This window comes from Anomalospiza imberbis, chromosome 8 (assembly GCF_031753505.1).
Source record: "Anomalospiza imberbis isolate Cuckoo-Finch-1a 21T00152 chromosome 8, ASM3175350v1, whole genome shotgun sequence".
Taxonomy (NCBI): domain Eukaryota; kingdom Metazoa; phylum Chordata; class Aves; order Passeriformes; family Viduidae; genus Anomalospiza; species Anomalospiza imberbis.
Window position 1 is genome coordinate 8,012,958 of NC_089688.1, and position 16,100 is coordinate 8,029,057.

At 38.2% G+C, this 16,100-nt stretch overlaps 1 protein-coding gene across 19 annotated transcripts in view; it reads right to left on the reverse strand.

Moving 5' to 3' along the window:
- The window catches only part of GRID1 (glutamate ionotropic receptor delta type subunit 1), a 533,233-nt gene that overhangs the window by 16,337 nt on the left and 500,796 nt on the right, over positions 1–16,100 (reverse strand). For 15 of the 19 annotated variants that reach the window (XM_068197195.1, XM_068197192.1, XM_068197185.1 and 12 more), the window contains 4 exons: positions 10,135–10,330; positions 2,860–3,026; positions 1,271–1,511; positions 922–1,008 (listed from right to left, as the gene is read on the reverse strand). In XM_068197195.1, the coding sequence (XP_068053296.1) occupies positions 922–1,008; positions 1,271–1,511; positions 2,860–3,026; positions 10,135–10,330 (691 nt within the window). Of the gene's footprint in view, positions 1–921; positions 1,014–1,270; positions 1,512–2,859; positions 3,027–10,134; positions 10,331–16,100 lie in introns of all 19 variants that reach the window. The other 4 variants (XM_068197199.1, XM_068197201.1, XM_068197187.1 and 1 more) reach the window with 2 other exon arrangements.

The following is a 16,100-nucleotide window of genomic DNA, read 5'->3' on the forward strand; positions in this document are numbered from 1 at the left end:
TGGACTTTAGGCCTTCGCAACGCTAGTGTGGGGGCACCTTTGGAGTTCCAGCAGGAGCAACTTCTACAAGGCAGCACGGCAAAATCATAGCAAATGGAACTGTTTGGGTTGGAAGGGACCTTGAAGAACCACAATTCCAACCCCTCTGCCAAAGGCAAGGATGCCATCCACTAGACCAGGTTGCCAGTTTGCCAAAATTGCTTACAGGTGATAGGTATGTCAATTAGTCTACTGCTCCTGCAACTTGAGGAAGAGAGATTAGAATTGGTGGGCTATGTACTATTTTTCCAACTGCAGTGTAACTCACTGCTATTATTAGCTTTTAACAAACATCTGGTCCAAGATGAAAGCACCTACAAATTCCTCAGTGTCTCCAAAATTGCAAGAGGTTAGTTTGTTAAACATTTAAACTATATAAACAAATACAGGCTTCATGCAAGACAGATCTGAGAATAGACTGATTATTCTATCTTAGAATTGCTAACTTCTTCTGACTGCTGTGCATGGAAACTTCAAACCCAAGAACTTCTCAGGTATAATTTCCTAGATAAAACACATTATATGAAGGTCAGCTTCCTCAGAGGCTCCTACTTTTAAAAAATAAAACTGACTTCAAAAGAAAGGAAGCATTTAAACAGTGTCATGGCAATATGGCTTATTCAATTATTAACTAGCTGATCTATTTTTAATTGCTTGTGTACCTCTTCAAACTCAGCCTAGGTCAGCCATGAAAGAGAGCAGCTACCAGACGTCTGGCAGCTGCAGAGCCTGCACAGGATGGACACGGATCTCCCAGCAAACGGATGGGGGCTTAGATCAGAGAAAACATCACCACAGATGGCACAGCTGGGTGCCCGTGACTGGCCTCCCCGTCACTCACAGCAGAGTGGCTGAGGGCGTGTTTCTGAACCACTCTCTTACCCCTAAAGGTGGTCTCTCCAGGTCAGGGATGAGGCACATTGGTGGGGCAATGAGGGAAAGTTTGCACTGCTGCTGCCCATGCTGTATCTGCTCTACAAATAAATAGAGGACTTTAGTCTCCAGGGCTATCAGTTTGGCACCTTCCATGTGCACATAAGACACTTTTGTTTGTTTGCTTTTATTTTCTTAGAAACAACCACCCAAAAAGTTATATGCAAAGCTTAGTATGGCAAATCAAAATAAATCAAATTTATTGCATGAGAGCACCTAAAATCCCACAACTTCCACTTGCTCTCTCTTTCTTTTGTGTTTTCTACTTTTAATTGTGATAAGAATAAAAGTTATGGACCTCTTTCGGTGTTTCTTGATGACAACGGTTGCTGTTCCACCACAACTCCAATGCTGCCACCAAGCAAGCAAGAAGAAGGCCTATTGCTAAAATGCAGAAAACGCCTGCAAAACTGTGCAGCTTGAGTGCCTTCCCATCTGTCTGTGCATTGGTATGGCTATTCAGGTCACAACGTCCCATCCGTGGCCACCACTTCTGTTTAAGAACATCCAAATCTCCACTTTCTTGCAACTCTAGGATCCTGCAGGAATTTCAAAAGACAAGTATTATTTGCAATGATATTTTTTACAGGTTTTTTTTTGTCTTTTCCTTACGCTTCACAGCTCTTAAATCTACCATCCCATAATTCAAAACTCCACCCCCCTCCACCACCAGAGTGTTGCATTCTTCATCTGAAACTCCCTTATACCAAGATTTCTTTCTACTCACAGCAGCAGGTAAACTCCACTGGGTGACTTTAGAGAAAAAAAAGACTGTCAAAATTCCAGTGCAATGCAAACAGCATTTCCAGGGGAAATCACCACATTCCAGTTACTTATGCCTGGTCTAGCTACATTCAGCTGCAGCAGCTGGTCCCACTAGTGAAATGCTCAACCCACTCCACTGCTGCTCTCCTACAATAATTCCAAAAATATATAAGGCTAAACATGCTACTGTTTGTGCACCACTTAGTACAAATCTGTTTAAGCAGCGACCAACTCATTTATTTTAGTAAATGTAGTTTATTCAAAAGGATTTTACTACAATGCTGTTACTTAATGCCTGAATTACTGTGTTAACAGTTGCTAATTAATCATTGTTTTGTCTCTTGTGAAGTGTCCCATCTCTGCATGAATGATTCATTTTGGATTTGGTTTGATAACAGTTTTAGCTGTTTACTAACAATCTTTTCTCTTGAGGCAGCTTTGTCTCTAGTTATGCAGCTGGAATTTTGCTCCTTTTTATAAAGGAGAAGCAAGATGAGGCAATCTTGCTTCAGATCCCTGCCTGGAGCGGAGCCATGCGCTCACCTTCTGCTAAGGGCACACATGCCTGCACAGCTGTGTGTCTTCATCTCCGGGTGCACATTCACATGGACAAGAGATACCCAGCTGGTAGCTCAGAGATCACTAAACAGCATCGTTTTATAGTCTTCTGGCCTTGTCTTCTTGGTCCCATACAATTCCCTGCAATTCTTGTTTCCCTGCACCATCAGGTCTTCGACCTGTCCCTCCACCCTAAAGGATAACACAGGCCACTGCTGCTTGCTTACTCAGGGAGCAACACACTGCTTCAGAGCCTGCAGAATGTGGCATGAGCTCAAGATGTCCCCTCAATCTCTCCTCTAACTCTCACCGAGCTTTGAGGACATAAGCCCTCTGCCAGAGGCAGTGCTGTCTGAAGGTGTGAGGCCACACGTCACCTCCAGTCCTCTCCTCCCAAACCAGATGCACATGGAGCAGAAGGAGCAGAAGCTTTGCTGGAGCTTGAACTCTAACCTCTCTGCTGTCATGTATTCCTTGTTCCTTATTAATTAAGCGCCAAAATTAATGTGAACAGTTTCTGGCTACAGACAGAAATCCTATAAAACGAGCCTTGTTTCAGTTTACCTCTGGGAGAAAAGATCTCTGTAGGGACTTCCATGCTGGAGTGCTATCCCATATCCTTTGCTGCTGATGCTGTTTCCAATGACTGTCACAGAGCATTCATCATCTGTCAGTGCAGCATATTCCACTACTGTCACATCCCACAGGAAAGCATAATTTCCTTTCTTTGCCTGTAAATACAGCATGAACACGACACAGTCTAAACTAAACTGCATTTCTAGGCAGGACAAAACTTAAGCTAGCAAACAAATCCAAATCTCGTCACTATTCCTTGGTGGTATTTCATTAGGTCACAGTTTATATGTAGATCTTCAACATCTTAATAAATTTCTAACAGTTTTCTCTCCCAGCAGGACATTACTTACTTCAAACCTTGCTAAAATATCTTCCTTTTTTTAGTCTGCACATAGGATAGCACAGCCATCTAGAAGTGTAGGTGAGGCTTATGTAACAAGTTATTAATTATAAATGAAAGCTATTGCTTTAGATGATGAAATTCAGTGCATGTTTTGTAGGAGACATGGAAAGTGACTGGTTCCATACATTTAAATTACAAGACTGGCATAGTATGAGCATTAAGTGATGAGCATCACAGGCACCAAAATTGGAATTTTTCAGCTTTGCTCACATAAACATGTAAATAAACAAATTTCCCTTGCAAGTAAACACAGCTCTACTGAGAGCTGTTAGTCCTGTAAGAAAAGGCACGCACTGAGCTGAAAGAGTTCCCTCTTTTCTTCCAAGGTAAGATTCACAGGCATGTATTACTATTTCAGTTTTGGGATAAATATTGTTTTAACACACATCCATGCAGATATCTTGAAATATCAGCTTTAATTGGGACTGAAACCAAGGCCTGCATACAGCGTATATAATGAATGTAAATCACCTTACTTAACACAAGACATAAGAAACATATCTGGATAGGGATTCAGTATAGTAAAATAAAATATCATTTTGTTGGTTAAAGTAACCATTGGTTGCCTAATATATTTAAGTAGCTGAAGTCCTGTATATATTTGTTTATGGGAACTGACTCACAAAGCTCCCCTAGCAAATGGCTGTAGCTCTGGCACAGAATTAGTTCATCCTTCCAATTCTTTTCTAAGCTCAGTTTTGAATTCACCTGTAAGTTTGTAAGACTCCCTCAGTTATTTCATTACAATGGACTCCTCAGTTGAGCAAGTAAGTTACTTCATCATAGTTTGAAATAAACCATACCTTTCTGAAGTCCCTTACAGTTGCTTACACATGACAATACATCAAATGGGTGAGGTATCTTCTAGGAGGCAGAATTCAGGGAAACAAATATTAGAATAATACTGCCTAGACTTTCTGTAAGGTACTTGCTGCAATCCACCTCATCTCCCTGATTCCCTTTTATCTACATTGAGGCAAAGATCCACAAATTCATTTGCTTCTGGGTTAAACCAGAGTGGAAATGTTGTATCCTTTCTCTTTGGTAAGATATGAAAGAGTCTGTGCACTGAACCCTTGGAAAATATTATTTTTATTACTCAGCCACATTGTATTCTGTGGTAAATAATAATACATAGGATTTTTGCTACCTATTATAGGAAACTGTCAGCATTAAAAATAAGTCCTTAGGGGATCAAAAGCAGCAGCACTTGTTACTGTACACAGAATTTATTCAAAATCCATGATAATGAAAATCCTGCCTGATGGATATACTGAAATCGGACACCTCAAAAACACCTGGCCTAATTCACTATGGTAAAATGTGTTTTACATTTCTCTGGGTATTTTTAAGTTGGTTGGTTGAATTTTTGTCTTCTTTTTTTTCATTGTTATTTTGTTTGGTTTGGGTTTTTTTTTTTTTTTTTTTTTTTTTTTTGGGATTTTGGGGTTTTTTTTTTTTTTTGTGGTTGTTTTTTGGGGGTCTTTTGGTGGTCTGTTCAGTTTTAAGAGCTGTATTTATCTTCTTTCAGAACTGGTCAGCAAATAGTCTTTTCACATTTACAATTTAGAAAAGAACACTGACAACACAATACATTCCTTATCTATGTCTTAGTAATACTTGAGGAACACGATGTTCCTCAAATATTTGATTTCTATTACAATGCATTGGCTAAAGAAAAAAACCACATTATTCAGTCTACTTTTCAATCCTCAGTTTTCTGTACGTTATCTTATATACAAGGGCTTTGTACAATGACTTTCAATGCTGTTCAGCAGATCTTTTGTAAAGGTCTACTTCTCTTGTGTTTGCAGTGCTGCTATCCTAAATCACATCCTGCAACTGCAAATGGTCAATAAACCAAGTCTGCCAGATCTCTTCATATCTATTTTACACATTTTTAATGACATAAATCAGCCTATCCAATGTCATCACCTCTGCAGAGCGTTATTTCTCTGACAGCCCGATCATTTTAGCATAACCAGGAACCTGACTTTTAAACTCTTGGTTGTGCATATGTCTCAACTCCCAGAAATCCTGGGTGCAAGGCTGTGTCCCCTCCCTCTCTGACTGCCAAAACCAGTATCTCCAAAGATCCCTTTTTCCTAAGGGAAGACTTAGTTATTTCCAAACTTCTTCCACTTGTGAAATCTTCTTCCCTGAAGAGTGAAGACCTCATACTATTCGTGTGTTCTTGTGTAAAGTTTTCTTATAACAAATGTTTAGTTGCTGTCTAAATTCAGCATCCTTCACTTCCCTGTTAATATCTGTTGTGACAGCTAAGCAGTATCATTTGTTCAATTTAAGGAAAAGCTGTCAAACTTTGAAAAACATATGTACATGATACATAAGTGCACACATGCATGTGTGTTTGAAGTAGGCTGACTTTTTATATACCTAAACTAGGCAAGCAGTAAAAGCCAAATAAAATAAAAGTTACACTTATTTTCAATGAAAAAATCTACCTCAAATTTTAAATGTAGTTTAAACTTTTTTTTTTTTTTTTTTTTTTAATGAAAGAATCCATGTCTTCATAGATTCTTTAAGGGGCATGCCTGCCCCTTAACTTCCACGCCATGAATGTAGGAGACTGGTAAAAGGGCCTGTGCAAATGCCAGCTGAGAGCAGGTGAGAGAGCTTGAGTAACAAAAATGACTGAAATAAACACAGAATAATGAGCTCAAAACTATACTTCAGTCTTCTCATTGTACTTCATATTTTGCTCCTTTGCTATGGCCTTACTGTGACTCTCAGCATACAGGCATGCTGCACAACAAACTAAAAATCACTTGGCTAAACTTTCAGAAACCTCTTTATCAGAAAGTCAGCCAAAGCAGCACTCATTTGCTCCAGGTAGAACAACTACTTTGGCTTACACCAAGGACACCAGATTTATCCTTGGTTTAAGAGATTTAAGAAAACAGATTAAAGAAAAAATAACCTCTGGGCAAAACTTATATTAAAAAATATTTATTCTTCACAATCCTAAAATAATTAAAAGGCCAAAGAAGATGGCTTCTAGATAAGACAAGGGCCACAAGAAAATAATACTCCAGCAAAGCAGTAAACAACCCCATAATGTCGCTCTTCAGCATGGATGGAGATAGAGGAATATTGTTCAAAGGGTCCTGGCTTACTGATGGTTAAACAATGTTGCTTCAAAGAAAGCATGATAAGAAATAATAATAACATGAAAAAATATTGATTCCAGAGTAATCACTGATATATCTGTGATTTATCTGAAATTTTTGAAGAAGCTATCATCCTTAAGATAGAATTGCCAGAATAATGCAAAATTCATCATTAATTTACTGCCAGAACAAAGTGTCAGTGTAGCTGATCCCATTATATGGCTGGTACCACAGAAATATCAAAAAGTGACCTTTACATTGGCATCAGTGGAGTAGTTCAAAAAGATGGCTCGATAACATTTATTATCTGTAAAAAAGTGCTTTAAGGAAGCAACATAGTTCTAATAAAAAGAAGAACATGCCATTTGATCCTGTTGAAATGTTTCAAATATTAAAATAATTAAGGAACCACTACAGGATGCAATAGATTCAGGTTTAAGAACCATTTGCTTTTGCTTCAAAGGCTGATAGGTCAAGAAATGGAGAAATTTATGAAGCTCTATGACAGCAATCACAATTTACAGTATAAAATTCATTGTGGACAAAGTAGTTTCTAAAAAATCATACTAAATGAACTTTTAAACTACTACTACTCTCGAAATTAGAATGAAGAGAGAAGATCACACTGATTTAATGTTCAGTGATCATTAAGGAAGCAAAAAAGAGAATGAGAAAATTCTTACTGTGCTATTGCCTAAATCAATGATGCATTCTCATTTTGTGCTCTACTTGGTTTTGATCGCATTTCATCAAAAGTGATACGCAGGAAGAAAAGAAACAATTCAGAGAAATTCTGGCACCAAATTAATTGGACAGGGGAACAAACAATCTCAACCAAAGCAGGGCTTTATAAAATGCAATAATGAGTTTAATTCTCCTATCTGTATATATAGCAAATGCAGGATCACATGGGGATCATATTACTTCATTCTTTCAAAGCAAAAATGGGTGCTCCCAAGGAAATAAAAACCACAAGTTATTATGTATGTTGGTGCAATCAATAATTACCCTGATTGCCAGTGGATGTAAAGCAAACAGTTCACTGAGATCCTGGCTGTAGAAACTTTCCTGTGACAGCATTAGTCTATCCTCATCTGTGATAGTCCCAGACAGCTCAAAGTGGCAAAACAGCATTTTGAATGGACTGTGGTTTGTGTGGTTTCTGCTCCTGTGCTGTGCAGAGGTACTGCTAAATAGGAGAAGGCTTTCCATCTTCAATGACCACTATCAACTACCTTGGGAATACAGCAAAAGCAACCTTCTCCCCACCACCCTCAGCTCTCAGAAGTCCTCCTGTCACTTATGTGACACTGAAGTGCATTCCTGCCTTTTCCATGGCTCTCCCAGTGCTGCAAAAGCTGTGCCTTGCCCATGGGAGATGGTCACTGTGGCTGCAGGGACCCTGCTGTGTCTGAAGAGACATCTCTGCCATGGCAACCAAATGCCATGAAAGCTCACATGATTTTCTTCCACTGCCATCCCTTAGTTTTCAGACAGTCAAAGGGCCCTGAGGTGGAGAAAGATAAATGGGATAGGGACAAACACCTGAAATACCTGTCTGTGGCACAAATAACCAGCACTCCCTGTTTTGCACTGAAGTGGCATGGCTTTGTTTGTAACTGCAGCTGAACTGTGATGCTGTCTGAAGAAAATGGAAAGGAGAAGGAAGGAAGAAAGAACAGTAGTGACTTTTTTCTTTTTTTGCATTGTTCCAGGCAAGTCCTCATTCAGAAAAATGTTTTATGAATCTTTTTATGCTAGAAAGATTTAGAGTTCCCATTTCCTACGAAACACATTTGTAAGGCACATTTACATCTCTTTCATGCAGCAGTATGTGTTTGTGGATGGAAACTCTCATTTCCTTGGCTAACATCAATTCTCCTTTGAAAAAACCCAGAATTTCTAGCCATAATACTTGACATAAAAAACTTGTCTGTTTATTCAGAGAGTTCAATGAGCTAGGAAGAGTGACACTTAAACTATAAACACAATAGTTTAGTTGACAATGTTATTAAATATTAAAGCCAATTTATGTAGGTGTCTAATCAAATAGTGGCCTCAGTCATCTTTGGGGACTGAAGTAAAATTTAGCTGTTGACATTAATTGAATGAGCTGATCTAGTTATATAAAAATCACCCTACAACACTGAAATCAAACTTAGTATGAAAAGTTATTATCACATAGATAGGATGGAGCTGCCAGCTCCATACAGACAATATAATTGGTATTCTCAACTGCCTGCCAATCTACAGTTACATTTCTGGCTTAGCAAATGTAGCTATCATAAACGGCAGCATGCACTAGGCTTACAGAATAAGACAATTTCATGGATAAAGAGCATCCACTGCCATAAGAATGTTAGAAAAAAGAAAAGTAAAATACTGAATATTTTTCTAAGTTAAACTGTTTTATTATTGGCTTAAATGCTAGGATACATAGAAAAGTATTTAATGTCTCTATTTCTTCTCTAAATACTACCAAAACATATCAAAAGAGGCTTCATTTTCATAAAATGCTGAGCAGATTAAGGAAAAAAAAAGCCAACAACCACTGCAGACTTTGCTATTGCCAGAGCTCTACCTCGTGCCCAAGGAAGAGAAGATTTTGGAGCTGAGGGCAGAGGGCTTTGGGGAAGCTCATCTGAGTGATGGGCAGGGTGAACCCAAATTTTGACTGAATACTTGTATGCTAAGACAAGGGACTGTCTGCATAAAGATTTTTTCCAAAAGTCAAGCAAAGAGTTGGGAATCTTTTGCTAAAGAATTTGAATTGGGAAATGGGATGGCTTGCCCAATCCATTTTATTATGTCCAACATACAAAAGCATAAAGAACTAGTAAATCAGTGTTTCACTGACAAGAGTATCTCTGATCAAACATTCACTATGGTAATAAAAACTGTTAACTGGTTTTAGAGAAAAAAATCAATAGAGAGATGAAGAGGATGCTTTTCATTAAAGGAGCAGCACATCAAGGCTTTCAGCATGCATCCCTTCTGTGTAATGTACTGTGTTTGATGTAAGGTACTGCCTGCTTTTGTTGAGATTCAGGATGGGGAGCAGAGGGGAGAGGCAGGCTATGAGAGAGTGGGCATTTGTAATGGCCAGTACTCATTATCACAGGACATAGAACAAAGATGCAGCATCCTAAGCTGTTATGCATCAGTCTGTGAATACCACATTAATTCTCTGTTCCACAAAAAAACGTGTCGTTTTATCTCAGAGAAATAACATTTTCGAAAAACACAGTGTCATGTGAATGCATTTTTCAAAGTCTGGAATAAACAAAGAAAAATCTTGCATTACATTTCTGTTTCAAGAGAAATGAGTATGCATTCTGTGTATCCCTTCATTCTTACTCATGTTTCCAATCATGAAATCAGAAAAAAGACAACAAACTCAAATGAGCAAAAGACAGGAGTCAGTACTGCATAATGTAAAGAATTACATCTAAAAAGGCATTATCAAAGCTCCCACAAAACTGAGAAACCTTATGACCAGATCCAAAGTATTTACATCCTGAAGACTTAGGCAGAGCTAAAGTACTTCAATTCAGAACAATGACACCAAAATATGATTCTTATCTGCCATCGAGGTACTAAAAGGAACTTTATATAGGAACTGAGGGGGGTTTAAAATGACTGTAATTTCTTTCCTGTGACTTAACATTAACTGCATAGAAACAACATTGATACAGAAATTAAATTAAAACCCCTGTGATCCAGTCTTACCTTCCTGATGCCTTCAGAAGGGTTTGATACGCAATTATCTGCCCCATTATTCTTACTGATAGTCCTCCACAGTTCAGCAAATGTGTTATCCTGCTCCAAAGGGTTGGTCCCTTTTGCTTTAAAGTATTCATAAACTGCTGAGTCCCTGACTGTACCATAAGATATATCCATTTGTTTGGACAGATCCTGAAATGTTCTGAAATTCAAGCAATATTGAGAAATTAGTATTATGTAGTACATTAGCAAGACTTCATTAATTAAATGGTTTCTTTCTATGTCTGTCACTCATCAGAAAGCACCCTCACCAAATAACATTTCCATATTTCATTCCTCATCACAAAGGAAAGCCAAGTAGTTGTTTAATTGTACTGAGATCATATGATTTTAACTATACCCAAGCCCTTTTTCACCCAGGTGAAGATTTTTTTTTTTGAACCATAACATTCATGTCAAATGTGCCACCAAGATTGCACAAGAATATAATGTGATAAAGACTTACCTGAACACAGGAAAAGCTCAAATTATAAATCTAAACTTCCAGCCCCATCAACTTAATCAGAAATACCTTGTAGAAATCAGTGGAATTAATTTGCAGTTATACCATTGTTCCATCTGACTCCAAATCAATATGAGTGTTTTAAACAAACAAATAAAATCTTGCTTCCAATTTCCACTAAGCCTTCCTTGCTCTCTCTTTTCACAGCCTCTGGTAAAACAGGCATTTTTCATTCACAGGGAGGCCTAACTTTCATTTACTCATCATATACAACTCTGGAAGTGTAAATGGGCCTCACCCTGAGTGGCTGTGAATGCACAATTTATTTTCAAATTGCACAGAATGTAATTCACTCCTGTTTTACAGCCTTTTCTGCACTGAAAGGTGTAAATCACTGCCTGCATCAAGGAAAACCAGCCCAAGCTTCAGAACATATAAGGTGGCATCACTGCCATCAGAAGCAGCATCCTGGCTGGGATTTTCCCTCTCTCAGAGGTTCATTCCCATTCCTGTGCCTTCTTCCCTTGTCCTCAAGTAGCACCTCTGTGCTGTGCCAGAGCACACATACACAACACACTGATGACCCCACACAGCACCAGGGACCAAACTGAACCTCATAAATAATGGCTTATTTTCTTTAAAATGCTTTATAAATGTGACTTCACATATTAACAACATGCTTCTGATATAACTAACTAACATTGCATGACATCAGTTAAACTAAAGCAAGCCTCCCTAACTCACCCCATTTCTTTTTCCCAAAAACAATTTTCCAGAAACAAAAACTTCCTGATGAATAAATCTGAGAGGACACCTCCCCCAAACCTCCACTCCTGGAGCCACAAAAGCAGAACATTTTGGCTTCCAGCTTGTGCGGATTTCTTCACAATGCAACTGAGGAGCCTTCCCTTGGCCCATGAGCCAAAGCTGTTTTCCACAGCTGAAGACTTGTCATAGACAATATTTTTCTGCCACCCTCTTCCCTGTTTCACTGGGGAGATGCCACTGCTGACACCTCACATGCCTGTAACATTCCCTGCTACACTATTTAAAGCAAAGCAATCTGGGCATATACACAATGCCCCATAAAAATACACAGAGAGCTCTTCCCTCTTGTCCCTCGCATCACCCCCAGGCCTCCCAGGTTTAGCTGCAAAAGGTGCTTTTCTCTGGGACTGCTGGTGTGGGAGTCCCATCCCCAAGGGCTGCCTCTGAGCACAGTCCCTGCCCCAAACCCTTCGAACTCACAAGCTGCTTCAAACAGTTTAAGTGGTTTAAGTTCTTAAATTGTGTTAAGGAGTTTTTATCATTTTAAGCTGTTAAGCAGCTTTAAGACTGTGTGAACAGTTTCTCTCTATATACATTGCACATTTTAGGATCTGGGCTAACTCTAGGAGTTCCACCAAACCCCCTGTTATTTCCGTAGCTCTGTATATGGCAATTGATAAAGTACAAAACAAACACCCTGGAGGCTATTGGAAATTCAAAATGCTAATGAAAAATGGGAGAATTTGTTCAGATTTTCTTTCTTCCTTTAACAATCCTGAATGGTCTATTCTGCTTCCCTAAATATGTCCTGTAAATTCTAAGGAGCTGTTTTTCCTCCAGTCTTGATCTACATGATTACATGCTGCATTTAGTTTTGTCTTTATTTTTTAAAGTCTCATCATATCCCAGGGAATTGCTTAAGCCCCAGGAATGAATGATTTGACTGTTAAAAGACACATTTCTGCCTACAGGGCAAAGAAAGGTACTCAATATACACAGAAGGGTCTTCCCACCAGGTTTAGTGTAGAGATTTTGGTGTGTGCAGGAAAGAATGTTGGGTAGAAGCAGAGTAGCAGAAGTATGTTTAACTAATATACTTTAATACAGGTTTCAGCTGGTAACAGCTTTACAAATTCCTACTGCTGATACCACTATTCTCTTTGAAAGTTTGAACATGAGGATTTGGATAGTTGAAAAATAATTAAACTTGCAATTTTAATATTATCAGTAATTTCTGTTTTCCTTTATTGCCATGGAAGTTTTTACTCAGAAATGTGCATTTTGTTTTAGCTAAATTGCACTTTATTGACAATCAGTATTTTTATCTTAGCTAAATTACATTTTATTGACAATCAGTACTGCACAAAAGCACAGTACATGTTGCTTTACCAGCAGCACAGTTTCTTCAATTCTCTAAGTATCACAGGGCAGAGAGAGCAAATCTGGGCTTTAAATCTAGTGCTTGCAATAAAGAGACAAGCATACAGGTGGCAGGGAGGGAAGCACAGTGTTGGCCTGGGTGTGGGAGTAAGGTAACCCCTTTAGCTGGCAGCATTTCCTTGGAACAGAAAATGTTCAGTATTTTGTGTTCTAAGGATTTCTTGCAGTGCACTGTTTGATGTTTTGGACCACTTATCCAAAAAAATATATCTCAGAAATTATCCTAACAGGGAGTGGTCTTAGCCACAGTTCTTACTCTGTATAAAAAATATCTCTGCTGTATTTCTGCACTGAAAGTGGAGGTGATGCTCAGCACATCCATGGCTAGAGAAGTGGTCAAAAGATTTAGGCATGGTGGGCCTGGGCACATACATAAATGATACTGGATAGAGATGTATTATCTCCTACTTTTTACAGGGTGAAGTAAGATATTCACAAGAGTAGGTTTTAAACACTGTTATTTTAACTTCCTCATATTTGCCTTTGTCAGACAAAATCACTCAGTGCTACTTGTGAAATACTGGCTGTATCTTATAGTTGTGTCATTCTCTATTTGTGGCTGCTGTCATTGTTCTTAAGCTTTATTTGTGCAACCAGCTGTCAGCTGGACCCATCTCCTTTAGCCACTCAAATTCTGGTCTCACTTTCCTAAAAGATTTCATGCATTTAATATACAAAATTATTTGCAACAAAAATGTGCAGCATAACAAGATGCCCCATTAACCTTACCACCTCAGTTATTGGATCTCACAAGCCATTAAAGGCTCTTTGTAAGTGTGATTAAAGATAAAGCCAGTAAAGCAGAAAAAGCCAATGTCCCTCACTTACAGGAGCACAACTTCAATTTGTAGATAAATACATCCATGGTGTGATTGCTATAATTGACAAGTATATGTAAACCAATTGATTTAAGTAAATGCATCTGCAGTCAATCTAAAGAAAAATGTTGTCTTTTAAACCTGTGTTACCAGCCAAAATATTTAATGCCCATATTTATGCCTGCTAAATTAAAGCAACAACTGATATGTATTCCCACTGGAATTACAATTACTTCATGCAGAGTCAACTGAAGACTGGGCTCTCTCCTTGTTTTGTTTGTTAGAAACTTATTGGCATGAAACAAATGCTGCAGAAGACACAGCCAGGCAATAGCAGTATTAGCATTTATGATTAGACCACTAGAACGAATTGCCAGAATAAAAATACTGGGTAAGATACACTTTTTGGAGATGTTTTCTTACTTGTAAAAGCCTTGTGGAGCTGTAGATACACAGACTAAAAATATGCTGCCAGTATGAGTTTATTTTACTCTGTTGCTGCTATATGCCCAAGACTTCTGGATGAATAATAAGTGACAGACTAAACTTGACACCAGGTGCTTTGAGGTAACTGCTGATCAATTAACTGAGCTGGAGGCACCTGGATCATCAGATGTGATCAAAGTATTTTTCAAAAGAAAAACATGTTCCTGTCATTTCAAAAAAGAAAAAAAAAATAAAATAAGTATATTTTTTTGGTAGTGACCCTGAGATTTTTGCTCAGGGCAGGATAATATTCTAGGTGATGGTTGCCATAAAGTGTACCAGAGATGATGAGACTTTTTAAGCTGCTCTGCCTAAATGAAGTCTTAAAAATGCATACATAAAATGTATAGTACAAATCCATTTCTATCTTTAAATGCCTTGAGGCTAATTTATTTTCTTTTAAACTTTTTTTTCCCCAAAAATTAAGAATTCATTACATCTCTAGGATTAAATATAAGCGCAGTTCCTAACAAGAACTGTTTTCTCCATACAATTATGTGAGAGGGAAATATGTGTTTTATGCAGTGGGAAAACAGTAAACCCAGTAAACTTCAAAGTAGAAACAGAGGAATCTGAACTGATTTGACAAGCTTATACCACCATTGTAAGCCTAAGAAACACCTATGAGCTACAACCTAGAACATAAAATCCTATCTGAAAGGAGATTTATTGGATAAAGTTATACCCAGTGGAAAGCAATGAGTTGAAAGAGAATTCTGCCTACTGTGAACTGCAGAAAAATGCAGAATTTTGAGCCCTAAAAGTGCTGAGACCTCCTCCCTCCAAGGGAGAATTTTCAGTGACAATGAGAACAAATAAGAAAATGGTGTTAGTTGTTGCTGACTACATCAATCTGCCCACGGAGAGACGAACTTGGAAGCCAAGCAAGCACTGCCAGATCAGATTGTCATATGTAGATGTCCCCCAAGAGAAAATAGTTTGCAAAGCTGAATCAAGGTTGAAGTGGTACTGAGGTGGTACAATGTCTACATGAGCAGATCTTACCATTCAGAACCTTAGTCCTGATCTGAGTTCTGATTAATTTTCATATCCATCTATGAATCTGCAAGGCAAAGGATTTGAGCCTCAGTCCGTTGTTCACAAATGAACAATCTTTGGAACTCCTGTTTTAAGTAAAATTGATGAGTGGATAGGGTAAAGCGTGTCTTCAGACATCAGGAACTGAGTTCAAACTTTCACAAAAAGACATTCTCTAGAGCTCGTCTACCCAAGCTGAACAGTTTACCTGGTTGAAGAGCTGAAAAAAAAATCCCTCTGTTATGGATATAAAGTACCACTAGGGGATGATAGTCTCATTGACTCAGAGACTTGCATGAAGAGTTTCACTGTGTTGCTAAATGCAAGATAAAAAGCACAAGCCCACTTAAAAATGGAAGAGAATGGCAGTTAGTGTCTCTAAACACCAGTGCAACTGATATTTCATGAACCTTCAGCTGTACAAGAAGGGGCTGAACAATGAGGTTACATTAGAATTGACCTATCTTTAGCACCTACAAGTCTAAAAAGTAAATACACTTAAAAAAAAGTATTATGACATAATTTGTTAGATTTTCAATGTTTGTTCCAGGTAAATATTGGAATGTTGTTAGTCTGTGTTAAACTGGACATACCAAAACTAAAAGATGGGCTGCTTTAAAGATTATTCATAGTGGGGCCAATAAAACTGTTCAAGGTATTGTTAGAATGGCCACAACCTTAGTACAGAGAATTAAAATGCAAACAAGTTTATCTCCACTTCTTATAACCTTAGACTTCAAAAGAACTGGGTCCATGATTTTCATTTGGGCATCTTAGATTTTCTTTGAAATTATGAACAATTAAACTGAGCTCTTAAATCAATCAAATTGTCAACTTCTCTATAGAGACATGATCAAATTCTGCATTGTTCCATTTCATTGCAAGTCACTTTAAATGCTCTTAATTCTGTTTCAAACAAG